Genomic DNA, 21406 nt, shown 5'->3' with positions numbered 1-21406 from the left:
TGGCGCTGCCTGAACGGTGTCAGGGTTTAGGTTACACGACCGTTAGAAATTTCAGTGACAGAAGTCAGGCATCCACATGGGAACAGCTGCTGCTGGGAAGTTAAGACAAGCAGGATGTGAACGGCACGCCGGACAGCCTCCGCCGGAGAAGCGTAAACACACAGGACGCCGCGGGCCAGCCCCAGACACTGGCGCAGCTGTGCGGGGACTATGGGGCCAATGCTTTTCCTTTCTGCTCTACATGCTCAATTTTCCATCACAGATGACTGCTTTTAAATGATGTTTTTTTACAGGAGTTAGAAGGAAGAAGTTCTGAGGGCTTTGCTCCTCTCCACATGCTGTGTGCAGAAGTCAGCAAGCCAACCTTCTTCTCCTCCAGAGCTGGGGACAGCGGCTCCCAGAGTCCAGAGCCCCACACTCTGCCGGAACAACGTAGAACAATGCGCTGGACCAACAGGTGCTATAGTTTCTTTCTTTCTTTTTTTTTTTAATTTATTTATTTTATTTATTTATTTGTGTGTGTGTGGCCAGCTCAGCCCATCAGGGGGTGGGACGGGCTGGCATGTGGTGCTGGGGGATTGAACTGCGGGCCCTGTGCTTTGCTAAGCTTGTTCTAAGTAGGTGCTTTAGACCACTGAGCCATCTCACCAGCCCAGGTGCTATAGTTTCAATCGTGGAAATTAAATAAAGGTTTGGCCCGAGGCAGGGCTCTTAGGAGTCAATGGAACCCAAGGGCACTGGCGGGTGGAAGGTCCTTAGGTCACTGGAAGTGAACCACATGAGGACAGCAGGACCTCAGCATCTTCATCTTCCCCTTTTTTGCTCCCTGTCACAGAGTGAAGCACTTTGCTCTGCCGCACACAGTTACCATGCTGTGCCCTTTCCACAGGATGACAGGGCCAATCATTTCTGGACAAGACCCTTCTAACCTGTGAGTCCAAACAAGCCTATGGGGGCTGGGGAGATGGCTCAGTGGAATAAGCACTTCCCTGGCAAGCGCAAAGGCCTGAGTTCAATCCCTAGTTCCGCAAAAAAAAAGCCTCTGCTCTGTACAGGTTCACCATCTCCAATATGTCGCTGCAGTCCCAGGAAACTGACTACCACGGGAACCATGAGTGATGGGGAAACATCCGGGCCAGTAGCCCCTTCCTCCATCCTGTTTATCCTGCCACCAAGCGAAGAGAACAGAGAAAGTAAACTTCCCCTCATCCCTGTCTTTCTTGCCAGCCCAGCACCCAGCCTCCCCTTCCTCTGTTAGTTGCTCTTCTTGTGGGGGCAGCAGCGGCCAAGACAAGTCTGGTTGAAGAACTCAGCCACAGGCCTGACGCACCAGGCTACAGGGCTCACCCAGGGCAGTAGCTCTCCTGCTGATCTCCGGCCTCACCTGCACTCCGCTCTCCAGGCAGGCGCCTTCCAGCTTCCTCTGGTTCTCCAGGGCCACCTTCCTCAGGTCGTGCAACTCAGCACAGGCAGCAATGGCTCTGTCCACCTGGGCCAGGGACAGGGCAGCAAGGAGGGAAATGGAGAGTGGAGCATCAGGGAAAAAAGAGCGTGAGCGGGAGGAGGGCACTGCGGAGGCAGAGGAATGACATCCCCAGCAGGAACGGGGGGCTGACCCTCTGTGCCCTCCACTATCCCTGCCCAGCCCCTCACTCACCTCCTCCACCATTCTCCTTCCCTGGGGCACTGTGTGCAGAAAGCTCTGGACCACCTGGAACTGCTCCATGGGCAGGGCTTTTTTGTGTGGGGCGCCAGGCCTGACAAGGCAGGGAACAGCAGCTAATGGGGATCCCAAAGGCCTCTGGGACAGCCTCACCACCCACCCCCTCACAGCTGTATGGCTCCCTCGGTAGCATTAAACCACACATGGCACTGCCTCCACTAGGGAAACTGAGGCCTAGAGGATCGAGTGCCTCTCTCCAGGGCACACAGCTAATCTGTGCCAACCTGCCAATGAGCTCCCCATTCTGGATCTAGCCTCCTGGACATGGCCCTGTCACCCAGGCAGAGCCACCCCTGCTCCCCTCATCCCCCGGCCCCTGGAGCCCTAGGTCCCAGAGCACTCACTCTGTCTGTGACATGGTCCCACTGAGGTGAAACAGCACCAGGACGCCCAGGACCATGCCCAGGTTAGTCCTGCTCACACCCGAATGGCAGCTGAAGAGGAGGGTAGGGGCAGGTGCGTGGGCTTCTCGGAGGTGCAGCAGGCTAGGCGTCTCCTAGAAAAATACCAAGAATGTCAGGCAGGAGTGTGACCTGAGGCCCTGAGGCAGAGGACCAAGTCCAGGAAGGAGCTCGTGCCATCAGCTGCCCTGGGCCACAGTCAGTGGCAGGCTGGGCTCGGACAAGCAGCTCAGCCTTGGCACCAAAGCCACAGCCGGATCCGCTCCAGCCATGTTCAGGAACACAAGCGCTGGTTCTGACCAGGCGTCCCTAAGAAGTGTGAGAGGGCACTGTGCGGGGGGTCTGCAAAGGGGAGTCCCTCAGCGGGCACCAGGCCTGTGCTCAACACCTGCTATACAGCACAAAGTAAATAAGGCTTCATCCTCGAGGTGACGCAGATCTGGAGTCCAGCAGCTGAGAGGCAACTTAGTGCAACCATCTCAAAATTTAAAAAAGGGCTGGAGATGTAGTTCAATGAGAAGGACCTGGGTTCCACCTCTAGTTACCATAAATAAATGAAAATAAGGATAAGAAAAAACAAAACTAAGACAGCATCCTGGGACAGGAAGGCCACCAGGACTCAGTGAACACAAGTAGAGTCTGTGGAGCAACAACCACTAGCTGACCCAGGACGGGCTCTGCCGCTGAAGGATGCTCAAGCGCATGCCAGCCAGCACACCTGTGCACACACGGACACGGAGGGACACAGACCTACCACACATCCACACACAGGGCCCAGGCCTGCCCAGAACGAGGCCTTCCCAGGGAAAAGTCACACCACCCTGAGCATCTCCAGGGCACCACCTTCACACCACTCACCCGCAGAATGCTGACAAAGGCGTCGAACTGGGCTTCCAGGGGTGCCCCTTGCTCTGGCAGGGGCAGGCGGTGGTACCTGCCAGGGGAGAGGAGCAGCCTGTCAGGCAGGCCCAACCCCCTTCCCCTCCATGGGAGATGAGATGGGGAGCCCGGCCCAACTGCAGACAGGGAAACTGAGGCTGCCACTGGGGAGAAGCCCAGAGGGCACCCTGGCCAGCTGCCAGGTACCTGTAGGTGGGCTGGAGGAAGAGGGGCCGCTTGTACACCTCCTCGGTCACATGCACGTCGTCCTCACCCCTGATGGCCACAGCGTGGGGCTCCCCCCGCAGGTCTTCTGTGTCATGGTACACGTAGTAGGTATTCTCACTCAGCTGGGCAAAGTCTTGGATCTAGAGGAAGGTGTGGGTGTCAGGGGACCATGACCAGCCCTCCAGGCCCACTCCAGCTGAACTCTGGAGTGACCAGGCCTCACGGGCCACACAAAAGGAACCACAGAGCCAGAACACTCTCTGGGCCCTGCCTGAGGGGCCAAGGGAGGCCACTGGCCTGAGGGAAGCCAGCTCCCAGAGGGCCAAGCTTGCAGGCTCTGCCCAGTGGGCAGCCAGAATGTGCGAAGCCACCTGACTGTCAACATGGGGTGAGGTTCAGTCTACTACAAGCAGGAGCTGTGGGGACAAAGGGCACAAGGGCCTGAAAGGAGGTGAGATGGTGGTCACTGGCAGGGCTCTGATCCTGCCCCAGTCTCTGAGGTGCTCGGACCCCAATCTTATTTACTCCCTCCCATGGATGTCACTGGGCTCAGCTGACACTGTCAAGCCTCCAGGATGGAAGGAAAAGAGAACAAAGGAACCTCAGAGCCAGACCCACAGAGGCCTGAGAGAATGATCTTCCAGGGCCCTGCAATGGAGGAACAATCTGGGTCCCGGGCCTCCTAGTCTAGGGCTGTCCCTCTCCCACCCCTTCTGACCCACCTAATAATGATCCTGCACCTGGAGAAGAGCAGGGTGGGCAGGGGTAGAGAGGAACGCAACAGGAAGTTCATCCTCTGGGGCCAGCTCTGAGGCACACTCTCACCCAGGCGGGGCAGTGTGGCCTGTGATGGCCAGCAGGGTTGGCCCAGCGAGCTCATCCGTGCACAGAGCTGTGCTTCCAGCTGGGGTCCCGCCCCCACCACCTCTCACCTCCTTCCGGATGGCCAGCTCCGTGCTCTCCACTGGGACCCGGGGACTCAGGCCCTGCAGGTTCTCGTGAAGCTTGTGCTTGTCTCGAGGCGTGTAGGACACAAAGTCCTCGTCAGCACGCAGGAAGAGCACAGGCTCCTCCCGCACACAGAAGACGATGCATTCCTGGTGGAAGGAAGCCATCAGCACTACAGGCCAAGCCACCCCCTTCCCCCAGCTGTGCCCAGCTATGCCTCCCTCCTCAGGGGCCTGGTGCTCGCCCAGTCCCTGCAACCTGGATGCAACCCAAGGAACAGCTCAGTCCAAAAGCTACCTATTCATGAGCCCCAGGTCACCAGGAACCATCCCTCCTCTCAGGGCCATGTCCTTTATCCTGAGTTCCTACTTTAACATTACCTATCAGTGAATGCATCTTTTCTCCTGGCCTTGGGCCATTTTCAGCACAGAGCCCTGGATTATTCAGATGCCTTATAAAAATCAGCTCAATGGGGCCGGGGAGATGGCTCAGTGGAATAAGTGTTTCCCTGGCAAGTGCAAGGGCCTGAGTTCAATCCCCGGTTTAAAAAAAAAAAAAAATCAGCTCAAGAAATGAATAGGTGCCACCACTGCTGTGAATCCAGGGTCGCCCAAAAGGCATGTGGAGTTGGAGGCACAGTTGCTGATGGGCTCTGGAAAGCTGACTGGATCCTTGGAGCTCTAAATTGACCGATGGGATTAATGCAAGGATGAGGCGCTGGCCGAGTGGGCCACAGGCCATGTGTCTCGCTGGATGAAGCAGGTCATGGGAGGTGTAACCCTGAAGGTACAGCCTGGCCCTGGCCCTTTCCTCTCAGGATCACCACTCTGCCTCCCAGCTTCCAGAAGGCAGGCTGGCTTCCTCCACACCCCGACCGCCATGACACTCGGCCTCACTTCCAGCCCACAACAATGCACCTAATCACCGTCATCCAGAATGAGCCGACTCTCCTCTACACTGACTTCCTCAGCTATTCTGTCACAGTGACAGAGCACTGACTACCAGTCTCCATGCAATCCTTCAGCCACTGACCGAGGACCAGGTGAGCAAGCTGTGTGGTAGAGCCTGCCCTCCAGAAGCTGCTGGCCCAGACAGGCAGATGGGACCTGCTCTGCCCCGGTCCACTGCAGGCCTCTTCACCTGAGCCCCAGGTCAACTATGGGGCTCTGCCTCAGTGTGCCGAGGTCACAGTGCCCCCTCAGCCTCTGTCCTGGAGACAGCAACGTCCTCTACCTGGCTCAGGAAGGCATGGGGAGTCCTTGAAAGCAAGTGCTTGGGGGCAACTATGGTACTTGCACCCTAGGAAGCCTTCATGAGCTGCATGACCTTGAGGGAGTCTCTGATCCTCACAGAGCCTCAGTTTCCCTCTGTGAATGAGAGCAGCAGCTCCTCCCTTAGAGGGTCAGCACTAGGGCTTGTATGTTAGCTGTGCTCACCATTGGGCAGTCCTTCCTTTCTTTTTATTTTATTATGGGGGGAGGGGTGTCATTGGGGACTGAGTGTAAGGCTTTCACACTGAGCTGCATGTCTAGCCTTTTTTTTTTTTTAATTGTTTCTGAGACAGAGTTCCACTAACCCTTTAAATTGTCCAGGCTGGACTAGAGCTTAAGATCCTCCTGCCTCAGCCTCCCAGAATGCTGGGATTGTAAGAGGACAGTCTCTTGAGTTCCACGCTGGCCCCTTGTGCCACCGACGCTGTCACCCACCTCACCTTCTCTGAGACCTTACAGTGGGTATACAGGGAGCTCCTGACCTCCACTCCTACATCCACACAGGACAAGGCAGTAAACATTCATCAGGATCCCAAACCATGCCACCCACAGTGACATCCTGGAAAACAAGGCATGGCAAGCCTGGTCCAGGCCACCCAGCCTGCCCAGACTATGGCCAGGCCCCTCCCAAGCCTCTCTGCCCAGATTCGGAGGCCTGACCTGGACAGCAGCATGCTTACCTTATGTCCATCCTTCTGGAGTTTCTGGAGGACCCTCTTGAACCCCAAGAGACTGGGCTGTCCCATGCCGAACACAGCGAGCCCACCCTGTGCCTGCCGGAAGTTGGGGACCCCACAGTTCCCTGAGGTTCCCAGCACATCCATCTTCTCAGTCACATCCCGCACCAGGAAGTAGCGGCCCTGGCAGGGGAGAGTCACAGGGCATCTTTTACAGGAGGGACTCCTTCCTGGACTCCAGGGGACAAGGTACAGGGAGCCAGGGGAGAGAAATACGGTCCTGCCTGAGTTCCCTGAGGGTTTGTGGATTAAGCAGACACAAACCAGGCAGCTGTGATGGGCATGAATTCACAAAGTGCTGACAAAGGAAAAATGACTCCTTCTGAGGGGGCGTCAGAGAGGGCTCCATATAAGAGGCGGCACCCTAGGGCTGGCCAGATAGCTCAGCGGACTAAAGTGCCTGTTTAGGCAGGGAGCAGTGGCCAGGGTTCAATCCCTGGTGTGCCATGCTGGCCTGCCCCCGGGGCACACTGAGACAGCGATTGAGACTGAGGTGTGGTGGCACACACTTGTAATCCCAGCACTTGGGAGGCTAAACACAGGAGAATCACTACAAGTCTGATCTACGTAGTGAAACCCTATAGGCCCTATACTAAATATAGAAAAATAAAATAAATAAATAAATAAATAAATAAATCAATAAAAAGAGGTGGCACCCAAGCCAGACCTTGAAAAGCTGGGAAGCAGGACCATCTTAGAAGGTTTCTGCAGCTACCCTGGAGGAAGGCAAAGGTCTCGTGGCAAAGGGGGTGCATGGAAAAGGGGCCTGGAGGAGAAAAGGTGACAGCAGGAAATGGGAGGCACCAGGAATGAGGCCAAGGCCAACTGTGCCAGCCCCTTCCTATGCCCAGCTGGCTCTGAGGATGTCAGGCAGGGTGAATGGATGCAGCAACCGTAGAGAAAAAGGAAACACTGTCCAGCTAATCAAACAAAAGGAGAGGGTACTACTGGCCAAAAAGTACCCTGGGTCATCTGGTGAACCCCTGCCTGCAGCAGCACACAGCCACCCGGCCTGACAGCAGGAAGTGGGGCCCCAATTCCCAGATGGGCCGGAAGCTCCCAGGCCGCCTTCACCACATGCAGCTTTATGGTCCTCACTCTTCCACCAAATATACGTATTCAGCAGCTGCACACTCCAAGACTTCTAGGCCCCAGACTGTGATAGCAAATAAGGAGGACTTAAAACTGCGATCCCTTGGGGACTTTAAACTTTTTAGGAGACATATGAAGAAAAGATGGAGACATCTAAGCAAGAGGTCTGAAGTTTGGAAAGAGAACAAGATGGAGACTCCCAGCCTGGAGGGTCTCCCATCTCTGTTGCCCCTGGTGCCCAAGGAGGGAAGCAAAGGTGGGCTGGGGGCTGGTAGGGGACAGATGGGGAATGAAGAACAGGGACAAGAGGGATAGATGGGCCCAGCAGAACTGGGGGGAACAGCATACAGCTGCAGGGGAGAAAGAGCTGCACTGTGCTGCCCTTTAGGAAGGGCTGAGGTAATGAGACAGGGAGGGGACCCGTGGGAAAGATCAGGAGGGCTGGGGCTGCAAGGGTGTGGCCTGGCCCCACCTGCACCAGGTAGTGCTCCGGGGTGGCATCCGAGAGCCGGCCCAGGGTGTAATGGGCCTTGAGTGGCTCATCATGGATCTGGAACTCCTCCTTGCAGTTGTACCTGCCGGGCCACAGAGAAAACCAAGTCAGATAGCTTCCCTGTTAGCGTCTCCTCCACCTCACCTACCCACAGTGGCTGCCCACAGGAGGCCGAAACTGACCCTCATCCACCAGGAGCCAAGCCGCCAAGCCCTCCCTTTACAATCACAGACCCCCAGATCACCATGATTAGGGGACAGAAACCAGGGTCACCCCTTGCATCTGGTCACATGACCGGGCCTCAGCCAATGAGATATAAGGGAATGTGATATGAGCAAATTCTGGTCCACCAGAAAGGTCATGCCCTCCAGTTTCTCTGCTGTCTTTCTTCGTGGCCCAGAAGTAGCACAACCACCTCAGACTACAAGGCATGGGCGGGGCTGGTGAGATGGCTCAGTGGTCTAAAGCACCTACTTAGAATAAGCTTCCCAAAGCACAGGGACCACGGTTCAATCCCCCAGCACCACATGCCAGCCAGCCCCGCCCCCTGGTGGGCTGAGCTGGCCACACACACACACACACACCCCAAAGCACAGGGACCACGGTTCAATCCCCCAGCACCACATGCCAGCCAGCCCCGCCCCCTGGTGGGCTGAGCTGGCCACACACACACACACACACACACACACACACTAAATAAATAAATAAATTTTTTTAAAAAACAACAAAACAAGGCATGGGCATCTGGCAGCCAGAGTGGCAGTGGGGTGGATCACGGGGGGGGGGGGGGGGGTGGGGGGCGGAGTGCTGCCATACCAGCCTAGACATTAGAATGACACAGAAGCTTCTGTCCTGACTCAGGCATCCTACTGGGTGTGCTGCCGTCACAGTGGCCTACCCTGGATCCTGCTAAAATGTTCAATGGCTCCTCCCTCAGATTGTGCAGGGAACAATCCCACAGTGCCCATCACACCTGGTATAGGGATCAGAATCCAGGTGCGGAGTGTGAATCCCAACCCTGCCTCTGGGTAACTTGGGGGCTTTGGACAGCAGCTCCATTTCCAGGCCTTCCTACCTCCTCTGACTTGGTGACAGCTGCATGCACTATGACACAATTGCCCAGCCCCGAGCACGGGAAGCACACATGCACACAATGACTGCTACCTACAGGGGCTCCTTCTCCATACCACGGCACTGGCTGGTTGGTTTGTTCAAACAAACCCACGGCACAGAATCCTGATTTCTGAAGACACTGGGCCAGGTAAAACCTCACATACCCAAGTACTGTAAGAGGACTGACTCAAAGCACAGGGCAAAAGGCAGGTGACAGCTATGCATGAGACACAGCCTCGCAGAGTTTAGTGTCAGGCCCTCTTTCCCTACAAACTTCCTTTTGGGAAGGCAGGGGGCAGAACTGGTGGGCCAGAGGAGCACTAGACCAGGAGTCAGGGGATCTGGCTTCCACTCCAGCTCTGTCGACATACGATGGGCAAAGCTCACCTTGAAGCCAAATTTTCATATCTAAATCACTTTTTGTACCCGATCTAAAAAGCATTAGATCAGGGTTCCACAAACCCTCTCCAAGAAGGTCCTGGCAGTGAATATTTCAGGCTCCCAGGGCCACACGTGGCCTCTGCCAGGCGCTCAGCTCTGCTGTTGCCTGTGGGGTGCAGTGACGATCTCTAAGCCGTCCACCTGAAACTGCACCCAGCAGTAGAGATGGCTGGCGCCAGGCTACTCAAACATTTTGAAATGGATCTTCACAGCTGGCTGGCAACTGCTCTAAGCCACACCACTTGGGAAAATATTATTGTTACCTCTGTCTATGCTGATAAGCAAGCTGAGGCCCAAATAGGGGAAAGGGACTCATCCAGGGCTGCACAGCAGGGAAAAGGTGCAGCTGGGCCCTGGACATGTGTTTTCCATACTGTCCCAAGGCTCAAAGCTATGCTATTCTGTTCTCTGTTTAAAGACTCCAAGATGGGGCTGGTGAGATGGCTCAGTGGTCTAAAGCACCTACTTGGAACAAGCTTAGTAAACCACAGGGACCACTGTTCAATCCCCCAGCACCACATACCAGCCCGCCCCGCCCCCTGGTGGGCTGTGCTGTGCTGGCCACACACACACACACACACACACACACACACACACACACACACACAATAAATAAATAAATAAATAAATAAATAAATGTAAAAAAAAATTAAAAAAAAAAAAAAAAGACTCCAAGAGGGCCGGGGAGATGGCTCAGTAGAATAAGCACTTGCCTGGCAAGCACAAGGGCCTGAGTTCAATCCCATGTTCTGCCAAAAAAAAAAAAAAAGACTCCAAGGCAAGTTTCTTTTGTGTGACGCCTCTTCTCCTCCCCTCATCTCAAGTACCATTTTTCTGACGGGCCTTTCCCCAGGTGAGTGGACAGGCCTTATCGCCCCCAGCCCTCTGTCTAGCCCGTCTTCCAGAGCTCAGCCAAACTCCTGTGTACCAGATCAAGTCCTACTTCCTGCCAGAGGCCAGAGCCATGGAAAGTGCTAGGCTCCCCGGCTCCCATGGGACAGATCCAGGGCGCCTGCCGTCTCCCTGTCCAGCTCCCAGCACCCGCTCCTTTCTACTGCACAGGACAGACAGGTTTGGGGGCCCTTCAGGACCCTCTTCCTCTGGCGGCTGCCCTGCCTCCAGGTCTCCCCAAAGCAGCTGCCAGAATGAACCCTGCCCCGCTCAGGGCCTCTTGCTGAAGGGCTCTTGGAGCCTCAGCTAGCACCTTCCAGCTGCTTCAGCCCAAGGCCCTGAAGCCACCTCAGCTGGAGCCCTCCCGCTCACTCTGAAAGCAAAAAGATCTAAGTTCCATGTCTTGAGTACACAGAATACACTTCCTTTAAAAATGTTCAATCAGGGGCTGGGGAGATGGCTCAGTGGAATAAACGCTTCCCTGGCAAGCGCAAGGATCTGAGTTCAATCCCCGGTTCCGCAAATAAATAAATAAATAAATAAATAAATATGTTCAATCAAGGGGCCGGGGAGATAGCTCAGTAGAAGTGCTTGCCTGGTAAGGTAAGGGCCAGAGTTCAATCCCCCGTTCTGCCAAAAATAAATAAATAAATACAATAAAATTAAAATGTTCAATCAAGAATCATTTTCAGGGCTGGTGAGATGGCTCAGTGATCTAAAGCACCTACTTAGAACAAGCTAAGCAAAGCAAAAGCACAGGGACCACGGTTCAATCCCCAGCACCACATGCCAGCCAGCTCCGTTCCCCTGGTGGGCTGAGCTGGCCACACACACACACAAAATAAATAAATTAATTAATTAATTAAAAAAAAATCATTTTCAGAGCCGGGGCAATGGCTTAGTGGCATAAGCACCTGTCTAGCAAGAGCAAGGTCCAGAGTTCAATCCCTAGCACCGCAAAAGAGTCACTCCCCTCAAGAATCATCTTCAAAAGAGTGTCCCTCCTCCCACATTCCTTCTCCACGTTCGCCAGCACTGTGATACGTAGCATGGGCTCAGATACTCCTAACGGATCCAGCTTGCTGGGTGACTCCATAAACACTGCTTAATGTCTCTGGGCCTGAGCTTCCATTTATGGACCAGTGACCCCCTTTGCAAGCACAGAGTGCATCCACTGCTACGCACCAGGGCCACAGTCACACCCCCCACCACTCACGTGATCACGACAGGGGCCACCTTGTTGGGGATGATGGACTTGGCCTTGCTGTTGTGCAGGCTGGTGGAGTGGAAGGCGTGGACGCTGAATGAATGCCGGCTGTCCATCGTGCTACTACCCTGGAGACCCCCAAGGGGGGCACCCGCCGAGACCGTCTGCTGGGCTGTGCTGGCTGTCGTACCCATCATCAGCCAGCTGCCTCACGACCTGAGATCTGCAGGGGGAGAGAGGGCGTGGAAGGAGCCACCCAAGGAAGGGAACTGTCCCATGCCAACCTCCAAGCTATGACAAGCAGCAGTCACTACTATGACTCCAAACACAACAGCTAGATGCGTCAGCCTCGATTCAGAAAGGCTCAGAGGGTGGCTGCCATGAGCCTGGCCTTCTGCTGATGCTCTAAGGAGTCACAAAGAGAAACCGCTGGCAGACAGGACAGTGACAAACGAGGCCAGAGACATTCAGTAGAAGTGAAGGGCCAGCCAACCAGGAATGGAAAGACACTGTGGAGCTCGACGTTAGCCTCATGCATGGGGCCTGGGAGGACACTGGGTATCCTTAGGCCTCAGCAGTCCCTTGTCGCGCTCTTTCCCAAGGACTTGCTAAGGCACGGGCCACCACATTGTGTTGGTGACGAGTGCTGCTCCTAAGAACATGGCACTGGAAAGAGCCTCCAGGCGCCAGCAGGGCTTGTGCTGACTGCTCCAGCCAGCCACAGTACAGACCACACAGACCCAAGCCCAAAGCCACCCTGGGAACCAGGGCAGCTGGAGCAGCCACAAGGCGTGCACAGACCTGCCACCCAGTCACCCTTACTGGGTCTGAGGAGTCACCTCAGGGTGCTCAGTGAGCTCTCTCCAAGAGAGATCACAGACAACTTTTAGCTCACCTGCCTGCCTGCACTTTCTGATTTTTCTTCTCTGAACACAGGGTAGTAAAGTTAAAACCTATTTAAAGCTAATATGTAAATTGAGGGGGCGGGGTGACTTTGAGGTGCTGGGGGTGGGAGCAGCTCTGGGAGCCAGGCCTTTTGGGAAGGGAGGGGCCCGGAATGCCACACAACCCCTCAGAGCACTCATGTCCAGGTCCAAAAGGGTCCCCTGTCCCTCTACACATGAGCATAAGAACATAACCCCTCCCAGCTGCCTGCAGTGGGGCAATCCGCTCCCAACCATCCCTGTGACCACCTCCAGTGACCAGCAGGGGACAGTGGGGCCCCAGGGTCAGCAGGAAGTCAGGGTCAGTCCAGTCTGCAGGCTGACCTCACTGTACCCCGAATGGCAGCCCCTGGCCCCCAGCAGGTGCTCCCCAGGCCTCCCCCGCCTATGTACTCAGGCTCCTTCCCACCTGGAACCCTGGGGGCTCTCTGAGAAAGTGACCACTAACAGCTCACTGCCCTCCCAGAGTCTGCTCCAGCCACTGTTGGGCGAGGTCGCTCTCCCGCTGGAAAGTCCCCATCCAGCCGACAGCCCTGAGAACTCCCAGGAGCCACTAGGCGACACGGCCAACACATGCTGTGTTCCTGCATTTCTCACCCTGCCGGATCCCAGGCCCACCCTTGCGGCCTTTTTTGTTTTGTTCTTTGTCAAAAGTGGAAAAAATGAGCCTCTAGGTTCCCAAACAGAAAAACAGGTGGCTCAGAGAGGGACAGAGGCTCAGGGGAACCCAGCTGGCAACAGCAGAGCGGGCACTTTCTCTCCACCTCACAGGACCCCCCCAGCTGTCAGGCCCCAAAGAGCACAGCCAAAGTTTCCCAGGCCGCTCCCTGCAGCCGCGCCCAGGGGGTATGCGTGGGAACAGCCTCCAGCCAGGGGCACAGGGAGCAGGAAGGGCCTGGGAGGCCACAGCTGGCCACAGCTGTAGAGCCAAGGCCGGGCCCAGACGGGTCCTGGAGGGCCCAGGGCTGCCCGACACCTCTGCCTCTCTTCCCCCTCACATCTCAGTCCCTTGCCAGCCAGGGCTCACAGGCAGTGACAAGCCCCAGCCGGCGCCCTGGAAGGGAGAGGAGATAGATGTGCACAGCTGCAGCGCAGACCCAGCAGCTAGGACTGGGGCAGGACGGTGCCTGTGGAGACTGAGCCTGTCTCCAGCACAGCTGGCAAGGTGCAGGTCTGGGCTCCTCATCCTGTGGCCCCTGTGACTCTGAATCTCTTGGGACCAGGCACAGGGAGCCTCACGGGCTCAGGCCTTGGGATGGTCATCCCAACCACCAGGTGCACGTCACGAGGAGAGGAGAGGAGAGGAAGGGAGAGGAGGGAAAAGATACATGTGAATACCAAAAAGCACATAAAAGGCATTTAGAACTATTTTTAAAGACAGTCAATAGCAAACACAAGCACTAGCACCAGAAAGGCCCAAACACTGCTGGGGATGTGCAAAATCATACAGCTACTCTGGAAAACAATTGTGCAGTTTCTCACCAATGTAAACATCCACTTTGCCATGTGTGGTGGTGCACACTTGTAAACCCAACACTCAGGAGGCTGGGGCAGGAGGATCACTGCAAGATTTGCGACCAGCCTGGGCTACAGTATGAGTTCAAGGTCAAACTGAACTGCATAGCAAGACCCTGCATCAAAAAGACAGGAAGGAAGGAAGGAAGGCAGGCAGGCAGGCAGGCAGGCCAGCCAGGGAGATGGCTCAGTAGAATAAGCGCCTGCCTGGAAGTGTAAGGGTCTGAGTTCAATCCTGGGTTCCACAAAAAAACTGAAAACAGGAGAATCACTATGAGTCTGATCTGTGTAGTGAGACCCTGTAGACCCTGTACTAAAAAAAAAAAAAAAAAAAAAAAAAAAAAAGGAGCAACAAGAAGAACAAACACAAAGGCTGTGGCTTAAGTTCACTTCTCAGGCCCTGCTCTGCGCCCCAGTCCTCTGCGGCCCCAGGGCAGCCATCAAACCAGCCATCTAAACGCCACAGCCCGGAGCTGAGCCCAAAGCTGCTGCGGGCTGCGCATCAGACATGTGCCACAGCGTACAGCCCCGTGCATGGCTCCGCTGTCCCCAACTAAGGAGCAAAGGCAGGTCTTACACGGCGGGAATCCAAAGTCCCTGTGCCTGGCAGGGCACACAGAGCCTTCACATGGCTCCAGCCAAACGAGGGTGAACCCCACTTCCACTTCCCACCAGTCGTGCAGCCTAGTCCAAGCCTCAGCTTCCCCACTGCAGACTGGAGGACAAAAGAGCACTTCCGCGCTGGACTACAGAAGCAGGAAGTAAGTGGATGTGTGTACAGCGGCTGCTGGACAGCCCATCAAGCGTCCTCCCAGCAACCTGGGCTGCCACAGCCAGGGCACAGCAGAACAGGGTCCACACTGTAAATGGCCTGGAGGAAGACGTCTGCTGGCTCTCATCCTGGAAGAACAGCGGGGTGGCCCTGCTCTGGATGCACGCCATGCCCTCTCCTTGCTGCACTTTGTCAGGGACCACCCGGGGAGGCCACGGTCTGCTCCGGACTCAGCCAGGCAACACTAACTCAGCTCTGAGACAGGACAGGTCCCCCACCCCACAGAACAGGTCCATTCTCACCTGGTCCCAAGCACCAGGCCTAGCAAGTGACATGGCCCCAACAGGACTCCCCTTCCCCCTAACCCCACCGCCTAGTCCCCATGTGGCTCCAGGAGGACCCTGACAGCCCACAGCAGATCATGTCACTTTCCCCCACCCTAAGGTACACACAGACGCCCACCCCAGCCTATAACCACACCCCCCTGGGACCTCCCTGTCCCGGACCCTCTGTGCTGTTCACACACACCAGAGCCTTCCTCCTCGGGAGCAGGGTCACCAACCCGCCACCCAGTCCCTTAACCTCCTGGATCCCAGCCCTGTCCCTTCACAGCCTCCACCCTCCAGTCTACTATGAAGACAGTAGTTTAAGAACTAAATTAAAGGGGCTGGCTCAGTAGGATAAGCACTTGACTGGCAAACGCAAGGATCTGAGTTCAATCCCCGGTTCCGCAAAAAAAAAGAACTAAATTAAAGAGGCTGGGGATATAGCTCAGAGGCAAAGTGCCTGCCTTGCAAGCAGAAGGTCCTGAGTTCGATTCCTGGTACCAAAAAAAAAAAAAAACTAAGCTGAGCATGGTGACACCAAGTACCTATCACCTCAGCTGCCATGAGGCTAAGGCAGGAGGACCACAAGTTTGGGACCAGCCTGGGCAACTTAGCAAGGTCCCATCTTATAATAACCACACAGCTAAATCAGAGCCCTCTGGGAGCTAGGATAGAAGGAAATTACCTGTTAAGTCGTGTTTCTGAAATGTATCTATTCTTTCCAAACAGGAAGAGAGTTTAAAAATCGAAAAGAGTGGTGAAGTGATTTGGAAAAGGGACAGGGCAGGGACCAATTCCAGGCTTCAGCCTAAAAAAATGGGGAAGGTCTGAGGGCTGGCCAGAAAGCTAGGTCACTGCTGTCACAGGCTGTGCTGCTGTGAAGTCTGGGTGAGCCTGGAGCAGCGACAGGACACAGGAGAGAAGGAGAGATGGCAACCGGCGGAGGCGTCCTGCAGGCAGGAGCAGGCCGCTGAAGCAGGGCTCCTGCAGGTGGCAGGCACGGGAAGCTCCAGGACCGATGCCCTGCACCACAGCGGCAGTGGTGGCCTGGTCGCTGGCACTGGCCACCTCCCTGGCCCAGCCCACAGGTTCCAGGATGTAGCAACCCTCCTGGCACTTCCAGAGCGGCCTCCACCTGTGAGGGTCAGCAAGGTGTTGTCCCCCTGGGCCCAGAAGTGGAGGTGGCAAAGGCCCTGTGGGCTCTGACAACAGCCAGGAAACCCAAATGTGAAGCTTGCGCTGGGAGCAGTCAGCTTACACCTGGAAACAGATTAGAAACTGGGAAAGAAGAGGCAGCGCTGTGATTTTGACACAGTTTAGAGAGCAAAAAATGTCAGCCACAGCCAGGGGCACAGGTTCTCACTGATTTTTTTTTTTTTTAATTTTTATTTTTATTTTATGTAGGGGCCGGGGAGATGGCTCAGTAGAATAAGTGCTTCCCTGGCAAGCGCAAGGGTATGAGTTCAATCCCCAGTTCTGAAAAAAAAAAAAAAAAAAAAAGGCATATTTTTATTTTATGTATTTAGTACAGAGTCTACAGGGCCTCACTACACAGATTGGACTCTTAAGTGATTCTCTTGTTTTCAGCCTCCCAAGCACTGAGATTACAGGCATTACACCCAGTCTCAACTGGCTTCTCAGCACTAGGTGGGGGGGCGGTGTCAGGCAGCGAATCAAACCCCAGCCGCTGCACTCTGCCTAAGCAGGCACTTTAGTCCACTGAGCTATCTGGCTGGCCCTCACTGAATTCTTTCAACCTGTCTGTTGGTTTGAAGTTTCTAAAGTTAAAACCAAGGAGTTAAATGTCAATTCAAAAATGAAACTTAGAAGGCAGTCAGGCTCAGGATACTGTGGTTCGATCCCCAGACCCTCAGGCCTTACCTGACCTGCCTTTAAGGCATCCAAAAAAAAAAAAAAAAAAAAAATTCCTTCAAAAATAAAGCTTAAGAGCCAGGGAGGCAGCTCAGTAGAACAAGCACTTGCCTGGCAAGCGCAAGGGCCTGCGTTCAATCCCCAGTTCCACAAAAAATAAATAAATAAATAAATAAATCTTTAAAAAAATAAATAAAGCTTAAGGGCCAGTCAAATAGTTCAGCAGATTAAAGCACCAGCAAGCAGGCACAGGGGCCAGGGGTTCGACCCCTGGGCCTGCCATGCTATCCGCTGAGAGGGCAACTGAGACTGGGTGTGGTGGTACACGCCTGTAATCCTAGCTCTTGGGAGGCTATAAACATGCAGATCTACCATTCCAACCTAGCAGTGAGACCCTGGACACTCTGTAGACCCTTCCCTAAAATACAAAAAATAAATAAATACATACATAAAGCCTAAAAAAACGATTGTAGGGCCAGTGAGATAACTCAGCGGACTCAGCACCTGCTTAGGCAAGCACAGGGACCAGGGTTTCAATCCCTACCACCCCAGGCTGCACCAGCCCTGCTCCTGGGCATGCTAGTCAGCCGCTGAGATAGTGGAGGGGACTGCACAAGCCTATAATCCTGGCACTGTGGTGGTTGAAAACAGGAGGATCACTACAAGTCCAAACTGCGTAGTAAGAGCCCGTACCAGATACATTTTTCTTTTTTTAAAAAAAACTGTATTAGCCAGGTGTGGTGGCACATGCTTGTCATCCCAGCACTCTGGGAGGCCGAGGCAGGAAGATGGAAAGTTTGAGACCAGGCTGGGTAATTAAGTAACTTAGAGACCCTATCTCAAAAAATAAAATAAAATAAGTTTTGGGGTATTTTTATTGTTGCTGTTGGTTTGTTTTTGGATTAAACTGTCCTAGGAGAAGCTGGTTTCCCATGGATCCCTCCTGGACCTGCCCCTGGGGACTCAGAGAACACATCTACACCGGAAGGAGGAAGCAGGCCAGGGGGGTCATGCGGGCCATTTCTTTGATCCCTACAGTTCCACATTTCCCACTCCGATCAGAATGTCAATAAAAATCTGTATCTCTGGCTTCTGAAGAATCCAAGGACGCCAGCCACAGCAGGCCTGGATCCGTCCAGAGCCCGTGGGGTCCACTGGGCCAGGGCACAAGCACCCAGCCTCCCTGGCCTTTGAGGCGTGGGGCTTCTGGCGTCAGCCTGGCCTGAGCAAGCCCAAGCCTCACTGTCAGCACTTAGCAGACCACACTCAGGGCCCCAGGGCTGAGCTCCAGCTAACAGGACACAAGGGGGAGGGTCGCACACAAGTGCCAGAATCCTTCCTTAAGAGAGCCTTCTCTCCCTCCTTTCACCCTGTTGTCTGGAACACAGATGTGATGACGGAAGTTCTGCAGCCACGTTGAGCTGTGAGCATGTACAGCCGCATCCTAAGACGGGTGGGGATCAATTTCCCCCTGTAACGCCAGGCCTGGTCTGCAAAGCCCTGGGCTCAGAACACAGAAATAAACTTCCACCTTGTGTAAACTACTGTAATTTAACTTTTCCTGTTACTTGCATCCCAATCTAATCCTCACTAATGCATCTGTTATTTTTGATTTAACACCTTGGTATCCACTAACCACATGGCCACAGACTTTTGTCTCATTCTATATTTGAAGCCCAGCCTTGAACTCACTAAGTTAACCCAGGCTGGCCTCGAACTCATGGAGATCCTCCTGCTTCAGCCTCTCAAGTGCAGGGATTCCAAGTATGCGCCACCACGCTCAGCTAGAACGTATTTCTTTCCTTCTTGCAGGAGAACATCAAATTCCTCTGCTGATGAGGGCAAGCTGGGCTACAAGTCTGTGTTCTGGGAGATGAACTCCAGGATCTAAAGACCGGATTGGAAGGTGGCACAGAACACAAAACGCAGATTCCTGCGCAGGGTCAGGAGCAGAAGCGGGGCAGTAGGGTTCCAAGTAGCTAAACACCCGTAGGCACTGTAGCCAGCACTGCTCCGAAAGGAGCCCCTGCCTGACAGACAAGCTGCTGCCATGTGTTCAGGCCTTCAGAACCCGACCTGGAGCCCTGGAAGGCGCAGCCCCATGGACCCTTGGGGTAGCGGGAAAAAGAGAATCCAGCCACACTGCAGATTAGCAGAGAAGCACAGGCTGGGACCCCACTCGGGCAGCTTCCAGGCCTGCACCCCGAAAGCCAGTGGGAACTAACTCCAGCCCCTCAAGTGCCCTCGCTGGAACCTAGGGCCGCATTCAAGCAGTAGGACGAACCCTGAGTGCTCTCTGGCACCGGTGGCCAGCACTGCTGCCCCTGCAGCCTCCAGTCTAACCCCCCTTGATCAGTACTCAAGGCCCCTTCCCAGCCTCACTGCCCCATGGACCTCCGCAGACACCAGACTGGGGCAAACTGGGACTGCATGGGGCGCTCTATCAAGAGGAGCTGAAAAGGCCGGAATTTCCCTCCGTCCGACCTTCAGAGAGGCCTCAAGGTCAACCCAGCCCTCTCTGGCGACAACAGTTTGCTCCCACATGGAAAGTGAGGGGATGGAAGAGCCAAGTGGTTTCCACTGTGCTGGCGGCCAAGCCCTCTACGAAGAATGACCATCTTGGCCAGTGTGGTGCTGCATACCTGGAATCCTAGCACTTGGGAGGCTGAGGCAGGAGATCACTGCAAGTGCAAGGCCACCTAGAACCACACAGCAAGACCCTGTCTCAAAGCAAACAAACCAGCAAAGGACAGCAGGGAACAGAGGAGCCGGACAAGGGAGGCTCTGGAACTGCTGGCCAAAGCCACTCCCACCCTCGAGGACCTCCCAGGACACCTGAGGCCCTTCCTTCCCTGCCTCCACACCCCGTGATCCCAGGTTCCACAGGCATGACAAGCGTCAGCCACCATGCCCCACTCACACTCTATCCATCCAGCAATGCCAGTGGATGCCCCCCACTTCCCACACTCGGCCTGTGCTCCCCCAGCCCAGTCCCAGCCTGGAGTTTGGCAAGAACAGGCTGCCTAGCACCTTCCCAAACCCGAAGCTCCTGGGCCCCGGGCTCCAAGCGTCATTGCCCAAAGAAGGCCCATTTCATTCACAGCCTGGCTGCAGCCAGGGGCGGTCCCACACTCAGCGCAGGCAAGGGCTGCTGCCCACTCCGGAGCTGGACACACAAGGCCCTGGCTTCTCCTAGTCCATCAGCCTGGAAGCCCCCTTTTCTCCTCCAAACCACACCAGCTGCCCAACAGACACCCAGAGCAAGGCCCTGCGGAAGGAGAACACAGGCTGAATCCAGGGCTCGCCTGAAGCCAGCTGCCTGGGACAGGGAACAATGGAGCTAAAAATAGGCCCAAGCATCTTGGGGTGAGGGCACAGGCCGCCAGCTGCAGGAAACATCTGCCTCAGCTTCAGAACAACCTGGAGGAAGTCACCGTGCTGCCGGGGCCCCTCTGTGGGTCGACCTGACAGCATAAAACTTCCATGTGCTCATGGCTCACCTATAACCCCAGCTAGTACTCAGGAGGCTGAGGTAGGAGGGTCACCAAATGCAAGTCCAGCCTGGGCAACTTAGCAAGACACTGTCTCAAAAGAAAAATGGGAGATATGGGGATGTCAGGGTAAGTTCCCTAGGGGGCTCAATCCTCAGTACCAAAAACAGACAAACAACAACGAACTCGCTCGGAACCTTATCCGCTAACTCCTAACACACAGACACACTCGGTAAGAAGCCCTCCCCCACCACGTGTGCAGGGGCCAGCGGCACGGCTGAGTCGTCTGTTCCTCTCCTTCCACAGTGCGGGAACCTCAAGTCAAGTGGAAGAGACCCACCCGCGGTTGCCCGGCCCCCATGCTCTGCGACTCCCTGCCAGCTGCCTCACCCCGAAAGGCCTTCCAGCACCTTGGACAAGGGATGATCTCCCCTGCTATGCAGTGTGGAGCACCCAGGTAGAAAGGATTTTCACACAGAGGACTTCAAGCAGAGGAGGGGAAATGGGGTGGGGGTCCCACTGTCACCTAGCTGTCCCTACCCCTTCTCCAGCCTACCACGTCCCCATTTCCACCGGCACAAAATGTCCGTGGTTTGGGTTCCTCACAGTGCCTGAACAATGATACTTTCACAAATAAATAATAAAAATTAAAATAATGGAGGATCGCTCAGCAGCGGAGCACCTGCCCAGCATGCCAGTGGCCTGGTCCCCTCCCTGGCACCAAAACATCCTTAGTCAATTAAACCTGAGGTAGAGCCTTGACACTGGGCAGAAACAAGGCCAGGCCATCCCTCACGGGTCCCACAGGTCCCTGCCCGCCCAGCAGGGCACTGCTGTGGGCCGCCCACAGCCGCACACCAGCCATCCCTCTTCTTCCTGTGTCTGCTTGCCCTTCCTCCCCTCCCGTGGCCCACCCACGTCCACTGAGGGCTGCCACCCTGCCTCCACTTTATAGAAAATGAGGGGAGTGTGTGCCCATCATCCCAGCACTTGGGAGGCTGAGGCAGGAGGACTGGCATGAGCCCTTCAAGACCAGCCTGGATTACATAGTGAGCTCAAAGC

At 55.1% G+C, this 21406-nt stretch overlaps 1 protein-coding gene across 5 annotated transcripts in view; it reads right to left on the bottom strand.

The window, feature by feature from the left end:
- Positions 1–21406, bottom strand: part of Pald1 (phosphatase domain containing, paladin 1) — a 76928-nt gene that overhangs the window by 30748 nt on the left and 24774 nt on the right. For 3 of the 5 annotated variants that reach the window (XM_023718410.1, XM_004624365.2, XM_023718418.1), the window contains exons 2-10: positions 11434–11647; positions 7752–7854; positions 6131–6310; positions 4164–4328; positions 3211–3371; positions 2983–3058; positions 2068–2219; positions 1658–1757; positions 1385–1489 (exon numbers count right to left, since the gene is read on the bottom strand). In XM_023718410.1, coding sequence (XP_023574178.1) covers positions 1385–1489; positions 1658–1757; positions 2068–2219; positions 2983–3058; positions 3211–3371; positions 4164–4328; positions 6131–6310; positions 7752–7854; positions 11434–11621 — 1230 coding nt within the window. In that variant the 5' untranslated portion in view covers positions 11622–11647. Of the gene's footprint in view, positions 1–1384; positions 1490–1657; positions 1758–2067; positions 2220–2982; positions 3059–3210; positions 3372–4163; positions 4329–6130; positions 6311–7751; positions 7855–11433; positions 11648–19883; positions 19939–21406 lie in introns of those variants that run through there. The other 2 variants (XM_023718413.1, XM_023718428.1) reach the window with 2 other exon arrangements.

The sequence above is a fragment of the Octodon degus genome, unplaced genomic scaffold, assembly GCF_000260255.1.
Source record: "Octodon degus isolate 3935 unplaced genomic scaffold, OctDeg1.0 scaffold00005, whole genome shotgun sequence".
NCBI lineage: Eukaryota > Metazoa > Chordata > Mammalia > Rodentia > Octodontidae > Octodon > Octodon degus.
This window is presented reverse-complemented; position numbering and strand designations above follow the sequence as displayed.